Raw genomic sequence first — 23,114 nt, 5'->3', positions numbered from 1 at the left:
AAAATAAAGATGAAAGGTTCGAGCCTCGCTCTTTAGGTCTGTGTGCTAATTGACACCATCTATGACATCGGGGATAGCGATGCTAGTTTTCTTGTTTTTGACATATTTCCAGACCTCTTTAGGATTTCTTTTTAGTTTGTCGGGTAGAGTGTCTAGATATTGATTTTGCGCCTTTCTTTTGTTATGATTTTGCCCAGCTCCTTCATTTTGGAATATAATCTAGGTTCTTGTGAACGACAATACCTACTGAACAAACGATTCTTTTGGTTTATCAAAGTTCGAATTGCCCTATTCATCCACCCGATATGATGCATGATGGAATGTAGGTCTGCGCCAACGACAAAATTTTTGTTTAAAGAAATTCCAGGCAGAATTCATATCCAAGTTTGAGCTATGCGATTGGAATTTCAGGAAAAAACGAATCCAGTTCACGGGATAGCGTTACGTAGTCGCCTCTTTCATAAAAACACACCTAGGGTGGTTGTGCAGTGTGCCCTTGTAGAGCATCACAGGACATTCTTGTAAGGACCTCATGATCGCTTATTCCCGGTATCACATTGACTAAGGAAACAAGATTGGGGTCATTGCAAAAAATAAATCTAACAGATTAGCGCTGTTAGGACCCAGTCTTGTTGGGAGTCTGAACAAACGGAGATAAGGAGTGGACCATTTCGCGGAAAGCAGAATAAATAACAGACGTAGTCTGGATGATTGGCTGAAAAGAGACCCAGTTTTCAACGACAAGGACTGTGTATCTTGCCTCCGGACTTGGTAATATACCGCTTAATTGAAACAAGGGTTGGCAAGAGCCAGGTGGCCTATAAAAAAAGCCTCAAGCCACAGAGGAGCCATTACCAAGCATGACTTTACACGAAATAGTTTCAGATGATTCACCGTTAACATTGATAGGGACACTGTCCAGACTGTTGCGAACAAGCACAAAAACACCACCACCGTGTGTGCTGCAGTCTTTTCAAAATGTAGTCCAATTAAATTTCACTCTCTGCTATGGTACTATCCAGCCAAGACTCTGTTCCAAAAACTATACGAGGCTTTGTTCTTTCCAAAAGCAAGGCAAATTCACGGTGAAATTGAGCTCTCCCAAGAACCACGTGCTCGCGTCCTTGGTTTTTTCAGTACTGTACACAAACTTCTGAGGTCAAGTACAAGAGTCCACCGAGCTTCAACGAAAGAATGGCATATATTCATGTAAAATGCGCTCTAGTCTTTCGCGACGTCATCCGGTCATTTTTCCGGGTAAAGTATTGGCATTTATAAGACCAATAGTACAAATCATTCCCTTTTAAGTTGATTGAGTCGAATAGTTTGCAAGCGAGAGTAGAACAGCGACTCAGTGACCACTTGACTTCATCCGAAATTGGCCGCCATTCTTAAAATAACTGATGCCCCCCCATCACCACTAGGGCAATGCATATCGGTAGCGCCCTGCATATCCGCAGGAAGCTCGCAGATGCACATGAATCAGATTTGGCAGATTGCAGATCAGATGGGGATTGGATGCGGATATCCGCCTGTACGGATCTACATTTTTGCCGAGGCGGCCCACAAACTTGCGCGACCACACAGTGTAGGAATGAATTAGTGAGTGATACTATGAAATGCATCCTCAAATGTATTACAGGGGAAAACTGCTCTTCAAGATAAAAAGTGACAATCAGAGAGAAAATTGTTCTTTACGTCAAAAAAGAATAGATTCTCACCCAAGATCGCTTTAGAACGTTCTATCTTGGCAAAAATGCTGTCCCTAAAAAAAGTAGAGAATGCAGGAGCATCAGTTGTCCCGGAAAAGCGTGTTCTTGTTTGGCAGGGAAAGAGCAGAAAACGTTCTTTGAGCAAAGAAAGTTTTATTATATTTTATGGATTAAACATTATATTTTATAGATGGTTATGATAACTAGTTACAACCACTGGCTTTGTAATTGATTTTATTGCTTTATCTGCTACGGTAAATTATAAATGTTGCGTCTCTCAATTTTGATTTTTGTTATTTTTTTTTTCCCGCTCTTTTTCTCTTTATTCCCGCTGTGTTCCGTTGCCCTGCACTGGAGGCGGTCAAGGGCACGTCAAGCTGCATGTGCGGTTGTTACCAGTTCAATTCAATGCGCGGTAGTTACCCTCGATTGCCACCATTGAGTCTGATGGAAGTAGAAATTCTTATACATTCCAGTTGATATCGGTTTCTAGGTGGCACGCCAAAGAAGCGTCGAGTTTACGCTTTGTTTTGTCGCAACTCGGCAAAAAGCGGAAGCTACGACGTGGCCTCAACCGAGTCATTTCGAGCGATAGAGCAAAGCACGACGACGGTACAGCCTCGCACGCCCGGCCGCAACAGGTAGTTCAGCCGAAACGGAGCGCCAGTCGCACCCTGCTCGGCCAAGAAGGGGATTTACGAGCCACCCGAGCCGCAGTAGTGTAAAGATTTTATTGAGTTCCAATTGTTAGGCAGATTGTGGTGTAGAAAACTTTTTGTAGACGGTAACGTTACAAAACCATTCGTAAAAACGGCGACCATCATGAAATGCGACGAGTCGTTAATTACAAATAAAGAAACGTCGGCGCGATTGTAAACTTTATAGTATTTTTACGGAGGGACGTACCCACAAAGACTGGGTCGTAAAATTCCGTCGTGGAGGTGCAGCCACTAAAAGGTCTCTAGAAAACGAGGGCAGTTGGACGGCCGGAGGGCGGGGGTCACTGCTCCAGGTGCTCCAGCAGGAACTCCTCGATGGTGTCCGTGTCCCACTTCTTGATGCTCAGCTCCTCCTGCACCTCCCCCCGGTCGTCCATGAGCTTGATGATGGGGTCGGCCCCCCGCAGGTACTTGATGCTCAGCTTGGGGAACCGCTTGTGCTTGGGGCCCCGCACAAAGGCTGCGACCCAAACCTCGCGTTAGCTGCCAGACGCGGACTCTGTCCGACGCACAAACGCCTGCTTCGATTTGCATGACCGTTCGAGACTAGCGCTCGTTACCTACACTCCGGTCACCCCTAAGCTGAGGCTGCGGCGGAAGCCACGTTGGATCGGTCGGACGTCGACCCTTTGTCACGGCGGGGAGCTGGGTCGGCCGATCAAGGGGTCGACCGGTGAGTGCAGCCCCAGTCTCAAAGTTTGATAATCTACGAATAAAGCCCCCCATCCCCCCTTTTAAGTGGCCGTGCGTTTTGCACTCTGGCATCGAGCTTCACCGCGCCACATCGGCTTTTCGGAGGAGCACCTTGGTTACGTCGGTGGCCTCGCAAAGTTTCTGGGGTGAGCGCCCCATTTGTAATTCGCCCAAGCTCCAATGTTTCCAACCTGGTGGGCGGCTGCTTGTTGCGACACGGCCGCACTGTCGCTCGGCAGTTAGGTAAAAACAAAACGGGGTTGGTGGTTAAGTCGGTTATTACACGCTATACGTAAGGTTCCGCGCTTCATTTCTTTTCCCAGCTTAGGTTTTTTTGTTTCGGGTTTATTTTTGCCCGCAGGTTCTGCGTTTTTCTGTGCCCATTTTCGGTGCCAGACAAAGATGGTTTTTTTCTGCTTTTATCTACCGGTGGCTCTGGTAAAATAAAGTAAAACATACGCGACGTGCACCAAGTTTCGTAAATCAAACTCGATGCAAACTTTTCGCTTCAACCGACGCCACGAAAAACGTAAGAACAGAGCACTTTTTTCTAGGTCTAGTTTCCACTCTCACTGGACAATAATCCCGCCAATATTCTTCCCATTATACTGTGGCTTCAGATTTACCAGTGCGCCACAATGTGAAACACGTGCGGAAGTTTGGGGAATAAAAATCTTCGAATGGTCCAAGATTAGTGAACTGCTTTAATTTTGCCTTCCTTCGCCCGCGTGAGGACAGTACCGCATCTTTGAAGCAAAGATCGTTCTACGTGAAGTGTGCCAGTTACGCGAACCTTAGAAGTGTATTCTTTTCGTGAAATTTCGTAGACTCATTTAATTCTAGGCCAGCTCGCTCTCGGCACCGTTGGACAACGCGGCGAGTTACCCTCGATGCACGGCACAGCGCCGCTCGACCGAAATTTGCAAAATGGGATTTTCCCAATTTAAGGAGCCCAAAGGAGACCCAGGCGCATTTGGGGGCCCTCGCGAGAGCGACGTTGGAGCGGCAGCTTCTGACTTGAGACGCCCACTCACCTTCGATCTGCGGCATGTGTCCGAACTTGCAGGCGCACACCTCCAGCACGGCCCGGGGATACCGCTGCAACCAGAGGGACCGGGCGTGAGCGGCCGTCCACAGGAACGCCACAGTCGTCGGCCATCACGCGGTGTCAAACGTCCGACAGCCCCTACTTTCGCCATCGCAACAAAGGAACTGCATTTGCCTTGCTCCGAGAGTGGCACCGGACGAGTCGTGCCTTCGCCTTGTTTCAATTGATTTCATTTTGATACGGAGAAAACAACGCAGTTCCCTTTGGTAGGACGTAGGAAGAATGCGTGCCAAATATAGAAATCTACGAGGGTCGTTCGAGGGACTCTTGCTCGCGAGAAATTCTTGAACAATTGTAGAACGACGAAACTCGCAAAGATGTTAACGTACCGTATTTACTCGAATGTAACGCGAGTTTTTTTTCAAATTTCCCTTACCTAATTTGGGGGTTCGCGTTATAATCGAAACGCCTCAAAATGTGCCTTGGCGGTGGCGCAGCACAGGCTCTTTAAAATGGCTACGACAAATCTCGCTATCTTTCAATCTTGTGCTGGCAACATATACACGCTGGAAACAGCCAATCCAATCCTATTCTTGTTTGCGATTCGTTGCGCCCATGTTAGGGTTGCGGGTTACCTTCACAACGCTTTCTGTTAGGGTTACCGTACCCATGTGCCCGTGTTGTCCGTGTTTTGTGAGCTGCTGCTACGTGCTTCCGCGACTGGACTCTCGAGCAAATGGCCACGCGACGAGCTCAGTACGACGCCCGCTTTAAAAGAAGTGCAATTATGATGGCTGAGGAAATCGGAAACTCTGCCGCGGCTCGACGGGTAGATGTGACAGAATCAACTATCCGTGGGTGGAGGCTCCAGTGTGAAGTGCTCTTCAAGTGTGAACCCGGCCGAAAAGGCTTCCGCGGACCACGTTGTAGTACTTTTTAAGGTACTTTTTTCCCCTCACTTAAAGGGTAACTGCAAAGAAAAAAAAAGTTTTTTTTTAAACAGCCTAATTGGGACAAGCATGTCACAAAACAAATGTTCCGCGAAAAAAATGATTTTTTTTTATCAATATTTACGCCACAGGACGTAATTTAGTAGAGTCAGAACCTCTCCACATTTGAAACTCCTGCTCTTTCGACCCCCGCGGAAGAGGAGTACGCCCCGCCCCTCACTTTCCTTGCGTTGCGGAGTTGAACGACGCAGCGTCTCGACTTCCGGCAAGATCTGGCAACTACGCCAGGCCGCGGTATTGTTTTGATTTGACGCGGTTTGCGGGCACATGTAGCGAAGACGTGACCGGAGAAGTGCCCCTGTGATGTTCCCGGAAGACGGAAAGTATCGTTCGTAATCGTCGTTCGCGCTTTGAAAGCGAAGGGAGTCACAGAATCCACGAGTGCGCAACCACAAGCCAAGGTTCACGACAGCGCTGCGTTGGTTTCGGCGATCCCGTTCCGTTTGGTGCAACACGGCGATGCGACAGAGCTGAAACGTTCGTGGTGTGTGTAATGCGGTGCTAACACGGAGCGCAAATTGGTTGTTGTGGGGTTGACGTTCAACCAGTTAAGTCCCGTCGTCGTCAGCTGATCCAGTCAAACTGGTCCGGGAGGACGCTGGGTGCGTTTTTAAAAGTAAATCTGCCTCGTTCTGTTTCAAAATGTGGAAGTTTCCCGACGCATACCGTGAGTAAAAAGCTGCGGGCGTTTTCAACAAAATTACGTCGTTTTAATTGAACAATGGACTCCGAATTGTTGTCCTAAATCTGCCGTTTTTATGCTTCGTGTTGGACTGCGTTTGCACAGCGACGTGTTGCATCGTGCGGTGTGAATAAATTTGGGCACGATTTCGTACCTGCCTACAGATGCATGAACTGAGACCATTTTTACGTAGTGGACATAGTGCTTTTTTATTTTCTGTCTAGTCGCGGACGTTAGGTGCACACGGGGCGAATCTCGACGGCCTCCAGAGCGATATGACGAGAACGTAACTGGACACGTTGGTCGCTACGCGAACGCCCAATTGCCTCCAGCCAAATAGCATTCCTTTCGGGGCGACATGGCGGCTGGGAGGCTCACTGTCGGGATCACGCATCTGACATCTCCGAAAAGTCAGCATTTGCACGCGCAAACAAGCAAAACAAAAAAAAAAAAAAAAAAAAAAGCACGCTAAGCAAGCAAAGAGGAAAACGAAAGAACCGCGCTATGAAAGCCAAAACCCCGCGTCGCTTCCTATCACTAAAACTTGCGACAGCTGCTAAACACACACTACTTCACTTCAAGAAGTTTCACTCAAGCACCTGGGTCAGCATGAAACGACGAAACACTGATCACTTCGGCGAAACGATTAGTCGAGGTAGGCGAGACAGGCGGGAACAGGGACTTCGGCGGCCATGAAAGAATGGCGAAGCTTTTGTTTGTATGAATCCTAACGGAAGTGCCCGTCTTGTAAACCTTTTGTAAAGAATAATAACTCTCATCACATGGGTTATTCTTCAAACGTAAAAATATGCCACTCAAAAGGAAATTGCAACATATAACAAAGGCTTAACAACCAAGATCTAAGCCGTCAATCAAACTCTTAGCCAATGAGAACCTTTTGGAATTGATGTCACATAATCACAACTTCGTAACGCGCGATTTAAAATGGACGAAATAGCCGCAAACTAAAAGGAGTCTCACCCAATAAATATTGCTGTAAAAAATGTTTTTTCTCGCGGAAAAATTGTTTTTTGACATGCTTGTCCCAATTAGGCTATTTAAAAAAAACTTTTTTTTCTTTGCAGTTACCCTTTAACTCGTGTTACATTCGTGTTCTCTTTTTTTTTTTTTTTGCGCTTTGAAAAGTTACTTCTTGCGTTACAATCGCGGTCGCGTTACATTCGAGTAAATACGGTAATCCTCGAACGTCCGGCACCTGGATCGAGGTATTCGACGCGCACGGGGCAGTTCCGGTTATCGTAACAGCGAGCGAGGTGACCGCAGCTGTAGAGCGACGGTACATAATCGAATTCCCAGAAAACGTAAATGTACCGAAATTTCGAGGAGATTGCGAGCGGGGAACCAACGACGTTACGAACGGTTCCACCGAGGACGATGGCCGGCGACGAGCCAACCGCACCAATTCTGTTGGTTTGATGACTATCAAGCAGTTCGGCTCTTTCTACGCCCGAGCGATCGGGCAGCTGCCAGAACGACCGCGGCGGTGTCCGGACCACCCGGAGAAATACTTAGAAAAACTGACATGGTTTCATGCTTGCGGATTTTTTATTTTTTCCCTAAGAATGCAAGTCCCGATCGACTTCAAACAACCCTCGTAACTCCCCCTAGAAGTTAACGAAACAATTAATCTCAAAATGTGCCCAGTCGGCAAAATCTGTCGATTCCAGGGGCGAGGCGGGGCACAATCGACGGCACAGTCGACGTATTGCTGACGCTGCACTCGCCGTACCACAATTTGTCCTTTCCCAATCCCCGGCAGAGTTGGTCAGAGAGTCTGGGATTCCTTTGCCCGTCCGCTTTTCCCCGTCTCGGGGCACGTGGCCCCTAGACGATGGTTTTCCCTTCCCAACGCGAGTTCCCGGTCGACCGGCCCCAACCCACCTTGGGGGCGTCCCGGTCCTGGGTGTGGGCGCAGCAGCGGTGGCAGCCGTCCCGGAGCAGGTCCAGGTCAAAGGCCGCCAGGCCCCGGCAGGAGGCACACGCCAGGTCGGGCTTCCGGAAGCCCAGGGCCAGGCACTCGTCTGCCGAGAGGTCCCCCAGGGCCTGCGCAACACGCACCGTAGGCCCAAAGAGACCCTCCCATCTCCTCCGCCTTTTCCGCCGCTCCTCGCTTTCGGAGGGAGCGACGGTGGGCCGGCGACCCCCGCTTCGAACCATGCAAAAGCGAATACACGAGCGACGATGGATGGACCGACGAACGCGTGGATTTTAGACTCGACTTTTCGAGTCGCACGGTTTTTGGACGTCATTTCGTAAGTCGTTCGAAAAAGCGACATGAAGACCTCTGCCGGAAAGTCGGAGGTCTCCTCGCGTTCGCCAACGTCTGCCGTGGCGACGGTTCCGCCGGTTGAGCTCTCCGCTGTTCCTTGCGGCGGCTCGTGTCGAGGCTTTCCCGTCGGGCCGGTTGTCGACGCTTGACTCGCTACACAGTCGGATACTTTAGAACCGCATCCCGGTTAAAGAAACTGTCCGCTGAATGGCCAGGAAAACGTGACTCTCACACAAGGCTCCTTAAAACACTAGCAGGCACACTTGGCATCGAAAGAGCGCGTCTGATCTCGCCCGTCTGCCTCCGCACGATAAAGTTTGTTCGCTACGGTCGCCGTGACAACGAGCCGAGCCCTGCATGAACACGCGTGTGAAAGTCGAGCCTGCAGCCAGCAACGTCCGACGCCTTTCCCAATATCGTCCGTTTGAGTCAAATGAAAAGCGTAGACTTCCAGACGGGCCACACTGCGCACGATCGCTCCCCGCTTTGCTCCGCTCAGGGAGGACAGAGTAGGCTCGGGATTGCACTGAGCCTCATCGGAAGCCAATCGTTTGGCTAGAATGTGGCTGCACAACCAAAAACTGGTGCGGGCAAGACCAAATTTCATTTATTGAAACTGCGGAACACTACCTAACAATAAATGATATAGTTTTATGTCAATGACAGTCCTACAATAGCTAGAATCATTGGGGCTCGTCTTTGTTTTCTTAAGGGGGTATATAGGCCTATAATTTTTCGAAATTAATTTTTCAATTTTGAGGCTTTTGGTTTTAGAAACTAATTATATACCCTTGCACTAAATTTCATAACCATGCGCCAAATACCGTAGTTATGTTGATATAAAATATTTTCAACACATTGTGAGGCACTAACAAAGTAAAGGAGTTCTTTGTTTGATTGAATTTTTCTCAGTTCCGCTTTTTGCTACAAATTTCATACGAAGGAATCTTTTGTTCAAAGGTAAAATTATTCTGATACCACACTCAAGATGTTTCTCAACTAAAATTTACTGGGAATCGGGCTATCTACTTTATTTTGTTTTAAATTAAAGTCATCATTGAGAGAAAACCATGTTTTCAAAAATTGGCATAGGACAGATATGTATCTTATACTTTGAGGTAATCACTCTTCCTGAAATATTTACATTTGAGTTATAAAAACTAGATAGCCCAAAGTCAAACATCCCCCACTTTATATTCAAGCAGTTAAAATGATGCTTAATAGCTTCATTTGCATGTCATAGATTTCATAATGAAGAGTGACACATCTTCTTATGCAGATGTAAAGTTGTCCTAGAGAGCTGAAAGTTTGTGCAATACACCTACATCTCAAGTTAAATCTCCCCTGCAAATTTCATTCCGGTCACATGAGCAGTTCAGAAGTTCAACCTCTAGCCAGTGTCCCCCTTGAAGGGGGACACTACCCAAAAAAGGAAATTTTTGAACCACTTGTCCGATTTAAATTATATTTACAGGGCTTGTTTCTGTTGACGTTGAGAACATTTCTGCCAATGTTTGTTAATCTGGTTGAAGTAGAAAAAAAAATTGCAAACGTTCAAAGACGAAAGTGGGCGTGTCTGCTTAGGAAAACTATCGTTTTGAAATTACTTATAAATTTGTTGTTTTCATGTGTTACATTGCATTAGGACAGTTCAGGGCAGATAACTATGGAGCTATATTTCTATGTTATACCATCTTTCATGAGAAAAAAGCCACATAAACACAAATACAGTTTTTTAGATTTCCATCCTTTGTCCAAACTTTTAGTTCTTGAGCATGAAAATTGATAAAAATAAAAAAATACAAGCTCATAGTTATCTTCCCCTTAAAATTTCACCCCAGAAACACTCATAAGAATTAATCCAAGTTGAGTAATACCAAAACAATAGTTTTCCTGAAGCGATATTTATGCCAAAAAGTGGAATGGAGTAAAATACATTCAAAGTGCTCCAACCTCTACCTTTTCTTTAGCATCGGTGGACCGAAAATAATTTATAAAAAATTAACTATGCAGTTTAAAGTAATGAAACTTTCCGGGAATACTCTAGATGTTGGTGGATGTAAATATGATATTTTTCAAAATCAACTTTTTTTTGCAGAAATTGTTTTTCCTGGGTAGTGTCTCCCCTTAACGCGTCGGATAATGTCCTACCTACCGAAGAATACTACGAGACTTGGCTGGCTTTCGTGAAAAAATGTAAGAGAAGGGGGAATATTATTCTGGCCAATCGCTCGGCACATGGGCGTTTTCATTCTGTGGGGTACAGTGAGTGGCATTCCCACCCGCCATAATAGGCTCTCCATGTTGGGAAGATGCACGTTGTGAAACAGTCGGATGGGTCTAAATATGCGGAGAGCGAGTGGACTGCTCCCTGCGCAGGAGTTGCAGTGACCTCAGAACAACGCCAAGCTCCAATTGGCTTTGACTGATAGTGGGTCAAGGTCTACCCACTATTTATTTTTTTTTCAATGAGCCAATAAGAGCTTAGGGTGCCGACATCATTTGACATGATTGCGTGCAAGAAGCAGACAAACTTGCACTTTGCATTGCATCAATTTAGGAACTTTGCAAATGTCTGTATCGTCCCGGATGGAAACTTGCGATGCTCCCTTTGCCACAACAAAACCACATTCCCAGATGTTCACGCGCGTGAGCGACGGAAACTCACCGAGGCGATTTTGTCAGGTAGGGAGGCCCCAAACTACCGGAAATACTCATTCCTAATCCAATTAGTTTCGGCTTTTTCGCGGCACTGGGTCGACTGCATTTTGGGCCAGTTAAAGTTTAGGTGGGAGCGTGGGCAGCAGGAAACCCGCTTGCGGGCCACATGCAGCACGCGTGTTGCGCAGCCCCGGTCTAGAACAAAAGTGGGGGCCTAAGAACGCCGAGCTGCCGATAGCTTGGATACTGCTCTAAAGGGAGGAGACGTGCCAGACGGCGTATTTTAGGGGCTGCGGACCTCAAAAGTTTGTGTAGTCTAGAACAGCACATTGGCGGCCCAGCTTACTACGGGCCAGTAGCATCGTACCACACCGTCAACAAATCTGCGCCACCGCCAACATAACGGCGTCACAGGCTTTGGCTCGCGTTGCCCCACATTTAGCTACGGTAGTTCGAAGAATACATTGGCTGGTGCTGGCTGCAGCAGCTGCATGAGCGTCCATTCAGCAGACACTCTGTTGCCACCCAACTCTCCCCATACACGGCTCTTGCACGACGGCTGACAAGGCAGCACCTTACGCCGGTCATTGCGGCTGACGCTCCCCGCAAACTTTTGCGGCCGACTGTAGTTTGCTGCTGCAACCCCCATAGCGGCACCAGGATGATCGCACCGCCAAATGTGGCGAATCCCAGAGAAAAGCTCACCGGAGAAAAGCTCACCGGAGATAAGCTCACCTCAAAACCGGCAAATGCAAAAAAAAGCTCACCGATTTTTTTTTTTTTTTTCTTTTTTATGGAGGTTGTTGGATCATGCGTAACATATATCAATTTATTACCACTTAAGTTCGTGAGGTTTGTCAAAAAGAAAATGTCCTTTTTTGTATTATTTGCCAAGCTTATTAAGTATATTGCTCCCAAATTAATAATGGCGGGCCAGCGTTTTCTTCGGCTTACTCTCAAGGCAACTAAAGCCTAACTGAAAATTTTATGAACTTGAATGACATGAAAGAGTTCGAAAACTTAAGTCTCCCTGAAACCTAAAAATCAAAACTGTAAACACCGAAAATCCAAAAGTGCATGCGCAACAACGCGGTGCCTGAAATTTTCTTTGAGGCTTTTATTAACCTTTGAAAACAGGATAAAACAGTTAGTAGGATATCGAGGCTTCTTTCTTCCACGGACATGCACGTTTTCTAGCCGTTCGTGCTGGTGCTTCCGCACGTTGCCTTTGTGTGATAGTGCCCTTCTAAGGTGAGTCACTCATGACTTTCAGAGCTGCACACTGGTACCTTCGTTACTCGTGACCTATATTAGAAATAGTCTTCTGTAAGGTAGCGAATAGGGCGAGTTGGTAAACGTTATACATGATGAAAACCGCTCAAACGACGACGACGGAGTGAAGACAACAAACACGACAGGACGAAGCTGTTCTCGCAACTAAAGTTTTCTTAGTGAAATTAACAGAAACCAACCAACGTAGCCGACACTGACTGCATCAACAAATACCTACTTAACTATTAGGCACTACAGAATGTTTGGGGCTGAAACGGTTCACCACACCGCTATTCATATTAGCTCACAAAGAACAAACCTCTTTATTTGACAGAGCTACCGACGGTGCACCCTCAGTTGTCAATAAATTGTTGTCTGTTTTACCGGTGTAGGATGTTCTGATATCATCTTTGCGGCTTCATTAATATACAAAATGGGTGATTACTAATTTCTGAGGAATTAGCAAATATGCCAAATGACCTTCAAGAATATTACAAGAAAGAGGACATTGTTAAAAAAAAAAAAATCGGTGAGCTTTTCTCTGCATCAGCCGGTTTTGCGGTGAGCTTATCTCCGGTGAGCTTTTCTCCGGTGAGCTTTTCTCCGCCGCCCAAATGTGGCACCACGTGTACATTTGCATCAGTGCTCCCAGTGGTGCTGCCGCTTTTCTTTTATACGGAAGTAGAAAGCAGTCGGAGGCATGCGGTTTAGAGAAGCAAGCAGTCATTCCCCCCATTTCGCCTTTCTGTTAAAAAGGGACTTGGCGCGCGTAATCATGAACCGATTACGTCGACTAGGCAGCGGCTGACTACGTCGCCAACGCAAAACCACTAGTTTTTCGTTATGCCTAGCACATTTTGAAACCGGCAAACAGCGTAAAATGCAAATTGTTGTAAGGACCGCTGTCACTGAAAATATGTACTTACAAATAAAGGAGCGATCAGAAGCTGCAAATAAAGGTAGTACGCGGCCATGTTTAATTTTTAAAATAGATGGATGAATGGATGAACCGTGAATGCATAGTGAATGGATGTTAAACTCGACTCTACACTCCAGAGCCGCTACACTCTACCGACTCTACCAACTTTGGGCTCTACCCGCTTCCCGCTTTCGCTTCCCCACTCCGCAAACGCGGCCACCACCGGCGTTGGCTCTAGCGTACGGAGTAAAAACCGCGGATTACGGCCGGTCACGTCGATGGTCGTCATGGTGCCTTGAGTGCGTCTCCCACGGGCGTGTTTACCATACCACGTCCAAAAAAGTGGTCCCTTGATTTCCGCCTGATGACATCATAAAAGTGTCACGTTATCGCCTGTCGCGATCCTCGTGGCGTTTCTATAGCTGTGGCGTTAGTTGCAGACGCCTGTCATTGCGGCAGTTCGCTCTCCAGCGTGACCGTGACAGTCCACGGAAGCACCAGCAGCCGGAAATTGGGACGCCATGACGACAGCGACTTTGGCGTTCACTTGCATTCACTTGTGCTACTCCCAGCTTTTTGCAAAATAACGTTGGCTTTTTGTTGGCATTTCTATGACCAACCGCCAGGATCGCGACATACAACAGCACCACACTTTGGCTTTTGTGACGTCATTTGTTGCCACTTCGGGAAGCACACCCCAGTCGAAGACGCGGCCACCATACCCAAATGACCAGATCGAATCTGAGTTACTCCGGCGGGTTGTGTCACGTGACCACACAGAAGCGCTGGACGCTGGCAGTTTTAAACACCAAGGTACAAAATATTTACCCTGGAGTAAGATCGACGGCCATAGACGTCAAATTAATTTTTTTCACGTATTGTGGCAATGGACGTCGAAATAGTCACTGACAATCCCTAAATGAATACCTGTAATGAGCGAATCGGCTGGAGCTGGAATCCTGAAACCGTGCTAAAAAAGGGCTAAAGTTTGATATCCGTACAATGTCGCAGATGAGTCGGACGCAAACGTTGGATAGCCGGAAGGTTGGATCACTCTGATCAGCCCCGTGGACCAACCCCCACAGTTTGGACCAGATCGGTGGATGAGACTCTGTCGAAAGGCTCGTAAGATGCCCGCCTGTGGGGCTACCTCCTAAACACGAGCGGTGTCTTTTCCCCACTGGCAGTCCGAGCGGAGCAGGTTGGCACGTCTTGACCCAGCGCGTTCGAGCGTCGGCAGCGCGTGCTTGGCGGACAAGTATGCACAGCCGCGCTCGTCGTCGGGTGAGTCCTTCCGCCGCCTCGGCTATGCCCTCAGCCACCGCAGCGATTCTCTCAGCCGCCTCAGCTATGCCCTCCTTAGCTGTGCCCTCCTCAGCTGTGCCCTCAGCCGCCTCGGCTATGCCCTCGGACGGCTCGAGCGCGCGCCGCGCGCGGGACGCCCTTTCGGGGCTGCGTTCGCGCACGCTGCTCTTCCGCTACCTGCCGCAGCCCGCGCGAGGACCGGGGTCAGCTGGGAGGCTCCGTTTCGTCCTTTCTGCGTGTTTAAGCTGATCCAATGATTGGCAACTACTAAAGCCCTGCCGTTCGCTTCTCTGGGGCTGTGGAGCAGCGTGATCACCTGCGCTCCGAGCGCGCGTCAGTGCTTGGGGAAGCTGGCTGGTTCCTCTGTCAGGGTGCCTGGCACGCTCCGGCTGGGGACACATGCTGGCCACCTTGGATGTCACCATCGTCTCTGGGCAAGGCCTCACCTACTGGTGGAGCAAAAAATGGCCTTAATAGGACCTCTTTCTAAAGTGACGTCTTAGTAAAGGGAAGGGCTCATCGTCATGTTTGAATGCCGAGATATTTGTCGGGCTCGATCGTGTGTGCAGCATAGCCGCGTGATGCTACACTGCACACGACTGCACAGCTAGCAATGGCCGGTTTGCATGCGTGTTTGTTTCGCCTCTGAAGGTCCATCACGAAAACTGGTGTCGCTGTCGAAAGCGCTCGTACAGACCTTCAACTCGGGCGCTACTATTTGTCGTTGGAACGTTTGTGAGGGGGGGGGGGGGCACGACGTTTACGTAGAAAGGATGTTGCCTTTTGGGAAACGTGGAGGTGCCATTGCGACGTGGGAGCTTTATTCATTTGTGTTCTTCAATATACATCTAGCTGCAAGTTCGGTGCTGGACCCGTCAACTTCTTTTCGCTCGTCCTGGTCGTTTTGTGCACAGCTCATTTTAACTTGGAGTTCGAGCGCTTTGTCTGGCGGGACGGAGAGAGTCTGAGCTGCTTCCCTGCAGGCGGCGGAGCGGAGCGTCCCCCGGGGGCCGGCGGGGTGCCCGGCATGAGCGCCGCCTTGCTCTGGCTGGTGCTGCTGGGCGCCCTGCTTCCCCGCCCGGCCGGGACCAAGCCCTCGGACACCTGCAACCGGCACCGCCAGGTCCTGACGGCGCCCTGGGGCATCATCACCGACGGCAACGACAGCTACCGCAACGACTCCCACTGCGAGTGGCTCGTCCGAGGTGGGCCCCCAGGCGACTCGCTGTCGCGCGTGCCGTAACTCGAGCGCTCGACGACGCGTCAGTCGCCGCTTTGGCCGCGCTCTACCGCCGCGGACAGAGTGAAAGTCTTAGAGGGAGATCTCCCTTCCTCGTTGTCCTCTGCCTGTCCCCACTTTTCCGCCCTCCTCACCCTAAAGGAAGTCGTGCCCCTAGGAAAGGTATCGGGGAAATCACAGAGCAGTTTCTCCTCGGCAAAAGACGGATCTTACTACGATACGGCGCTTCGAGGTCGTACGGCTTAAACGGGTTGCATAGGGTCCGCTTTGCTCGTTAAATTTTCGGCGTAGATTTGCCGCAGTAACGCTGCATTTGCACTTACTTCAATAACCAACGATGCCCCCGGAAGTGAGCTTCTTCCTGCGCACATTTTTGTGCCACGAAGATCTGGTAGATTTTACGCGAGATACATGACACGCGGCTGGCACGAGTAAGGCCTCGTCTCGAACGAAGAACTTTGAGGCGACCCCGTTTCAAACTTCTTTGTTAAAAGTTTGCTCGTGTTATATTGCGAGTAAACAAACGGGAGGGGGAAGACTAGTTCGTTAAATTGTCACGGTTGGAAATGGTAGACAAATGTAACGCCGAAAAATAAATGTTTGTCGATCGGCAAACTCGCGTCCGAAACTAAAATAAAAAGGACCATACATCGCGCTTGGCGACAAAAGGGTGACCGACTGGAAAAAATATGAACTCGAACTTTGCGGAAGGAACTCGATCGGCAAAATAAAAAGCTGGGTGGTGGGGTTTGAACCCCGTATTTCCACACGGTAGCCACGCGTGCCGCTAACTACGTCGCGTGCGCAGAATTCTACGGTGTTTGGCTCTTTCGGGGTTAATTACGAAGGGGTTTGACCGTACCTATACGGGATTGAGTCCATTTGTAGCGAGTAACCGAGAGTGCGCAGTAACTGCACAGCATGCACCAGCAAACGACACCGTCGGCGGGTTTCCTAACTCTTGGGGGCACACTCCTCGCCCAACGATCTGGGGCCCTTTGGCCGTCGGTCGGATTTGCTGGAGGTGGCCGTCGGTTTGCACTAGGAGCCCGGAACGCATCTCCGACCGGCGCGTTGGGCATCCTCCTCCGCCCACGCGTCCAAAGTGCCCAAGTGGCAACAAATTACGTCGTGGATGTTGACGTTGGTGCCGTTGGACGTCCCAAGGGGCCGGTCAGGGAAAAACAAAGAAGGAATGCAAGCGTCGCCTTTGTCGTCCCAACTCGTCGTTGCGGAAGCATTTTTGGGCCCTCGTGCCGACACTGAGCAAGAGCAGAACGGGTGTCCGTCGTATTTATTTATTTATCTATCGATTTCTTGGGGTGCCCCACGGTGCCCGGGAGGGCGTTACGGTGCACGAGGGACAAAAAAGAAAGCAGATGCCACCAAGATACATCGAGGAAAAAAAAATATGCGCAGCCTGCAGTAAAGTCTCGATCGGCCGAAACCAACGAGAAGGGGAACACCGACGCACCATTATATAGGGTGGTTCAAGTCACCAGGCTCGATCTAAAATGGACCGTAAAAATCAACGCCTGCACGTAGCAACCTAAACTTTTCGTCAAAGGTGGAATTCACAGGTCAGTTTTTTCTTGTAAAATTACAAATCGTAGTTCTCTTTCTGTAAAAAATAGGGCCAAGAAACTTGCCAGGGTCTACGGCGGGCGGCGACCCTGACGACAGGGTCCAGTAGCGGGGTGTGTTTGGTGTTCGTATTGATAGATGGCGTCGGGAGCAGCGTCCGAAGGTGCAGCCGTTATGCAGACGCATTTTTTTTACTTTAAGTTTTGCTTTTATTGTGCGCATTTATTTTTTAACCGAAGGTACATTTCAAAAAGATCGTATTAATTTTAATAAACCACGGTGGTCGCGAGCCGTTGCGATAAGGATCTATCAATGTGAACGCCAAACACACCCCGCTACTGGACCCCTGTCGTCTGCGTTGCTGCCCGCCGTAGACCCTGGCAATTTTCTTGGCCTTATTTTTTTGCAGAAAGAGAGCTACCCTTTGCAATTTTACCAGAAAAAACCGACATGTGAAACACTAACTTTGACTAAAAGTTTAGATTGTTACGTGCAGGCGTCGATATGGTCCATTTTAGATCGAGCCTGGTGACTTGAACCACCGTAAACATTTTCCAAACTAATACAAAAGACAGAGCGTACGTTGGACGTTAAAGGCTAAGTAAAGTATAGAAAAAACGTGAGCCGTAATTTTCTTCGACTAGCTCCTCTGGCAATTTGTTTGGACGTTGGACGGTGCTTGGAAAGAAGGACGAGGGTGTGGGGACGTAGCCGAGCCAGAGGAGAAACGGCTCCATCCACGTGCTACGTCACTTCCTGCGTGGACGGAGCCAGTTCTCCTCCCGCCTTCTCCCCGTCCACGCAGGAATCAACTGCCGGCCTCCCATTGTTTTGCCACATGCTCGGCAGCCATTTCCTCTGTGCGTTCTTGCCCCGCTTGGACTGCTGTTCCTGCCTTGTTTTCCGCAAGCGAGTTTGACTTTCTACGAAGCATTTCTTTTTTACATTTTCTCGAACATTCCGTCCAAACGCCTATTAAGTGCCCGCAGCTCTCCTTTCATAACCTTCCAGCCGTCAGCTTCCAGAAGCATGTACAGATCGCTGGTCAAGCACTTCGGGTCACTGAGCGTTTAGTGAGGGTGCCTCGTACTCGGGATTTGTTGGTGGCATAATATCGCTCGGATCTCCCCCAGGAAATTTCTGGTACCGGATCGCTGATAACGCCGATCGTCGGAATCGCCATTTCATTTATTTGCATCCCAGGTTTCTGAACCTCCACCGTCACTGAAGTCGGAGAGCACTCGACCTTCCTCTTTCTTTTGCCAGTGCATCCAGTTGTGGTGTTGACCTTCGAAACCTGGATCCCACGTGGATCTTGCGTGCCTGCTCCCCGCACTTTTAGCATCTAACTTCTTGGACACTTTTTCGCTCGTTGAAGCGTCAAATCTGTCCAATCCTGCACTCCATTTCGGTTTCCACTCGTCCCTTCCGAATATCGCCGGTATTGCGTCGTGCTGCAGTGCGGAGCAAAGGTTAGAAGCACGAGCTCCTTCGAAGGGCGCACCTGAGCTGCACAAACTCTGGCGCAGCAGCCATACTTTGTTTCAGCTGTTTCAGCTTATCTGTGAGCGAAGGAAAAGCTACAAGCGCGAGTGGGTAGTCTGCAGAAATCTAGATGTCACGAGCGTGTGGAGCAGTGGGCGTGCTCTCGCCCCCTCTGATGCACAACAGCTCGCACCAGACGCACGACCAAGCCTCACCGCCTCGGCAGTGATGCACGCGCGGGTGAAGGCCCCGAGTCTGTACCGAGCCATCCAAACCCGCACCACGGGGCTGCACGCCTGCACACCCACACGTGACTCCTGGACAACATAACTATCTAGACGTCTATTGATGCTATTGGTATGGCGCATGATGTTTGCTATTAGTGTTAGAAAACAGGGAAAAATTGGTAAATTGTATACGTGGCTTGCACATGACGTCACTTCCGATGCCCTCCAGAGAAGAGGGGAAGGAGCTCCCCTCTTAGCAGGAACCTCTTTTGTGGCTCCCGGATTTGCACAGGCGTCGCTGTTCTCCTCCCAGAAGATTAACCTGTCACACAAAATTCTTGCAAAGGCAGCTTCCGTCTCCTCCTTTTACTTGGTGTTCAAAAGCATGCAATGTGACGTCAGTGCAAGGAGCCTGTACAAATTTGTAAGGTCACGTGACATATCAACTTTAAAAGAAGTTTGACCTCTTTATTTTGTATCCTTTATTTATTGATAAGAAAGCATAATATGTACATAAAAACAGAATATGTCCTTATAAGTCACGTGTGCTTTTGCATGGATGGAGCCTTATCTCCTCCCGACTTGTCTACGTCCCCGCATGAATGTAGCCTCGGCCAAGTATGATTAAATACGTTTCTGATGAGAGAGATCTAATTTTCTTCGAGTGTTCTCGTCTACGAGAAATGAAATGTGGCTGCAGTAAATGTTTCTTTATCGATGCCTGACTGTTCATAATTAATTGAATAGAGAAGATTTAAATGGCAGCATAGATGGCTAGTTTGCAGAGCCGCACTTGAGCTCATCTTTCGAGGCAGTCGCAATTTGACACCGACTGGAGTCCAATCTTCTTGTAACGATACCACATATCACGATGTACTGCTTATAACGATCGGTTTCTAGAGTTTCCAGACTAGAAACTGATCGTTCCAGACTAGATATAACGATAATCGGTTAAGACGATGGAATTTTTGGGTTTTCTAACGATCGTTACAAGTGGATTGTGCTCAGGGGCGGATGCAGAAATTTCCTGAGGGGGCGGTCAGGTGTTGGTCAGCGTACCATTTGTTTAGGAACCCTCTCCCCCTCTCCCTCATTTCACGCCCTAAATTTTACACACACAGAATTCAAGAGGAAGGCCAGGACATCCGGACCCGCCCTCTAAATCCACCCCTGATTGCACTCTTAAGAATACCAGTGGGGATCCCAGAGCTTTGAAGCATACCCAAGAATCGGCCTAATTTTGGTCATATAGAGGATACTTTTTACTTTGCATCGTCACTCTAAAATTACATTGCATGAATTCTAACATACGATTTGCCTTTGCTCTCACATAACCTATACGGTGGTTTCAGGAGAGATTGTGCACCCAAATATTTTACGTGCACTGACGCGTCTATCGCTGCGTTATTGATGTAGTACATGGCAATGACCGCGTGGCAACCTGCCTCCCCTGAAGTTTCACCGCCAAGATGGTGGTGGACGCCTCGAGGAGGCGGGAAACGCGATGTGGCCGGCGCACGTGGCTTGTGCAACGCCCGCTGAGCCCGGTCCCCGCTCGCAGCCGACGCGTCCCGGCCGTTCATCACGCTGCGCTTCCACGAGATGGAGACGGAGTGCGCCTACGACCACGTGTTTGTCTACGACGGCGACTCGTACGAGGCGCCGCTGCTGGGGACGTTCAGCGGCCGGACCCTGCCGGCCCCGGTGACGGCCAGCTCGGGAGCGGTGAGTGGGCCCCGGGGCTTCGGGGCCCGCCCTGAGCCGGCTCCCCGCAGATGCTGGTGCTGCTGTACAGCGACACCAACTACGTGCTGAAGGGCTTCGTGGCTGAGTACTCGGCCTCTCCCTGCCCGGCCAACTGCAGCGGCCACGGCAGCTGCCTGCGGGGGGCCTGCGTGTGCGACCGGGCCTGGGCGGGGGCGGCCTGCGCCTCCCCGCTCTGCCCGGACGGCTGCCAGGCGGACCGGGGCCGGGGCAACTGCTCGGGGCCCTGTGGGGCCCGGGCCCGGTGCTGCCGCTGCGCCCCAGGCTTTGCGGGCCTCTCGTGCGGCCTGCCCGAGAACCCGGACGACGGGGCGGCGGGCTGGCACCTGCTGTCGCGGGGCCCGCCCTTCGGGGCCCGGGCGGGCCACGCGGGCGTCTACCTGCCCTTCACGGACCAGCTGTTTGCCTTTGGGGGCCGGGCCTTCGGCCGGGTGCTGGGCGACTTTCGGGTCTTCAACCTCAACGACAGCAGCTGGCACGACCTGTCGGACGCGTCCCCGCGGCCTGCACCCCGCTGGGGCCACGCCATGGCCCCCTACGCGCACACGGTGGCGCTGCACGGCGGGGAGCTGGCGGACGGCTCCCTGTCGGCCGAGCTGTGGCTGTATGACGTGGCCCGGCGCCGCTGGACCCTGGAGCCGCCCGCGGGGGCCCCGGCCCTGGCCCTGCACTCCCTCACGCCGGGGGACGGCAACCGGCTGTACGCCTTCGGGGGCCGGCGCGAGGGCGGGGCTTTCTCGGGCGACCTGTGGCGCGTGAACCCTCGGGAGGGCTCGCGCTGGGAGCGCCTGTCCCGGGCCGGGGCACCCCCGTCGGTGGGGCACGCGGCGGCCTTCCACGCCGAGTCCCGCACACTGCTGGTGCACGGTGGCGTGGTGGTGGACTACGCCCGCTTCAGCAAGCTGGGCGGGGCCCTGTGGGGCTTCCAGGTGGACGCGGGCACCTGGACCCGCTTCCGCTGGGCGCCCCAGGGCGGGGGCCGGCCCCCGACAGAGCGGGCCTTCCACGGGGCGGCCCTAGTGGGCGGTTACCTGCTGCTCTTTGGCGGCCACATGCACCGCCACTCGCTCGAGGAGAAGTGCTTCGACGACGGCCTCTACCTCTTCCACCTGCGCTGCCGCAAGTGGGTGCCCTTCCACCTGGTCGCCGGAGACCTCCCCGGTGAGCCGCCCTGTCCTTGTCCGGAGAGAGAGCGACGCCTGGGCAGTCTGGCGGGGCTCGTAATTCCAGAAACTGGGATCAAGTCTAAGGGGGCGTCTTTTACCCGCGAGTTGTCGGGGAATTCGACGCCCGCGAGACCGGACCCTTCCCCCGGTGCAGGGGAGGCCTGGAGCGGGCGCTGCCCCGGGGTGTACTCGCACGTGATGGCGCTGCGGCGGGGCCACACGCTGCTGGTGCTGGGCGGCTACCGGGGTCGCATGACCTCGGACCTGTGGGCCTTCCTGCTGCCCACCACCGTCACCCACGCCTACTCCCACTCGGCCTCGGGGGCCTGCATCCGGTGGGCACCCATCGCCCGGGGAATCGGGCCGTCCCCCCGGCGATCCACTTTTGAACGCCAATGGTAGAACGTCTGCGCGGAACCAAGACCCGGGATCGAGCCGTAGTCATTTGTATCGCTTTGTGCGTTAGTCCACACGCTTGGCAGGGGCGTCGAAAGCCTGGAGGTCGCTCTCGTGGTTTCCACTACCCTCGCACTTATGGCGAGACAAAGCGTGGTTGGTTCGCTACTGCGAGGGTATTAAAGGGAAAGAAGACGCTAACGGAGAACAATGTGGTGTCCCTTTTATTTTCGTGACCACCTCTAAACGCGTGGGCCCGACGTACAAAATAGTAATAAATAAAAGTTCTTAATTAATCGCTCGTATTTTGTTATCGCGGTAAACGAAAGCGCGTGCAATCCAGTTGAATGCATGTTTCAGCAATTCCTTCTAACCTGTATAGACCTTTTCACCCTCCGCCGCATGGGCGCTGCCATCTTGGAATCACGTGATGCGGCCGCCATTAGGTTGCTTCAACTTGTTGCTCCGCTCTCCCGTCCGCGCCTTGGCGGATGCGTTGAATTCGTGTTTTTCGTCGCGTTTCACCGCGTCTCTTGCCTTACTCCGTAAAGTGTCGTCCGATACTTAAACTTACAATGCAATTGCATTACATCATTGTGCGCGCAACTTCTGCAGTTAATTTTGTAACACGTTTTGAATCTTTTTTACCGTCGGCGTGCGGGATACGTGTGAAAAGGCTTTATAGGAACAGGAATCAGCGTTAGCACTTGCGCACATTGAATACATATATGACTTGAAGAGAGCCTCGAGGGTTCAAATACGAATAACTTACGAGAACTGAGGTTTGGTTACTAATAAGGGCGGAACATTTGCAATAGGAAGCCCAATGTTATTATATATATGAGTGTGCATTGGTGTAGAGGGAGAAAACAAAAACACTCAGCGTAATTAGCCACGCGTTTTTCCTGAAAGCATGGTGTTTTGTAGTTACAACAGATCGA

General features: G+C 50.6%; 2 protein-coding genes across 2 annotated transcripts in view; one reads left to right on the top strand and one right to left on the bottom strand.

Annotated features, from left to right (window-relative positions):
- Window positions 1-2,430: 2,430 nt before the first annotated feature.
- Window positions 2,431-13,298, bottom strand: LOC8038627 (selenoprotein F). The gene is made up of 4 exons (XM_002412764.5): window positions 13,014-13,298; window positions 7,767-7,928; window positions 4,159-4,222; window positions 2,431-2,891 (listed from the first exon to the last, which is right to left on the bottom strand). The coding sequence occupies exons 1-4, from the start codon at window positions 13,059-13,061 to the stop codon at window positions 2,713-2,715; spliced, it is 453 nt and encodes a 150-aa protein (XP_002412809.1). The 5' UTR covers window positions 13,062-13,298; the 3' UTR covers window positions 2,431-2,712.
- A 573-nt stretch (window positions 13,299-13,871) lies between these two features.
- The window catches only part of LOC115328458 (multiple epidermal growth factor-like domains protein 8), a 126,595-nt gene continuing 117,352 nt past the window's right edge, over window positions 13,872-23,114 (top strand). Inside the window, exons 1-5 of the mRNA XM_029989671.3 lie at window positions 13,872-14,290; window positions 15,295-15,516; window positions 20,409-20,572; window positions 20,623-21,772; window positions 21,932-22,112. Coding sequence (XP_029845531.2) covers window positions 15,339-15,516; window positions 20,409-20,572; window positions 20,623-21,772; window positions 21,932-22,112 — 1,673 coding nt within the window. The 5' untranslated portion in view covers window positions 13,872-14,290; window positions 15,295-15,338. The remainder of the gene's footprint in view (window positions 14,291-15,294; window positions 15,517-20,408; window positions 20,573-20,622; window positions 21,773-21,931; window positions 22,113-23,114) is intronic.

This window comes from Ixodes scapularis, unplaced genomic scaffold, assembly GCF_016920785.2.
Source record: "Ixodes scapularis isolate PalLabHiFi unplaced genomic scaffold, ASM1692078v2 PGA_scaffold3__209_contigs__length_174095766, whole genome shotgun sequence".
Lineage (NCBI taxonomy): Eukaryota > Metazoa > Arthropoda > Arachnida > Ixodida > Ixodidae > Ixodes > Ixodes scapularis.
The sequence above is the reverse complement of the archived record's forward strand: the minus strand, read 5'-3'. Positions and strand labels throughout refer to the sequence as shown.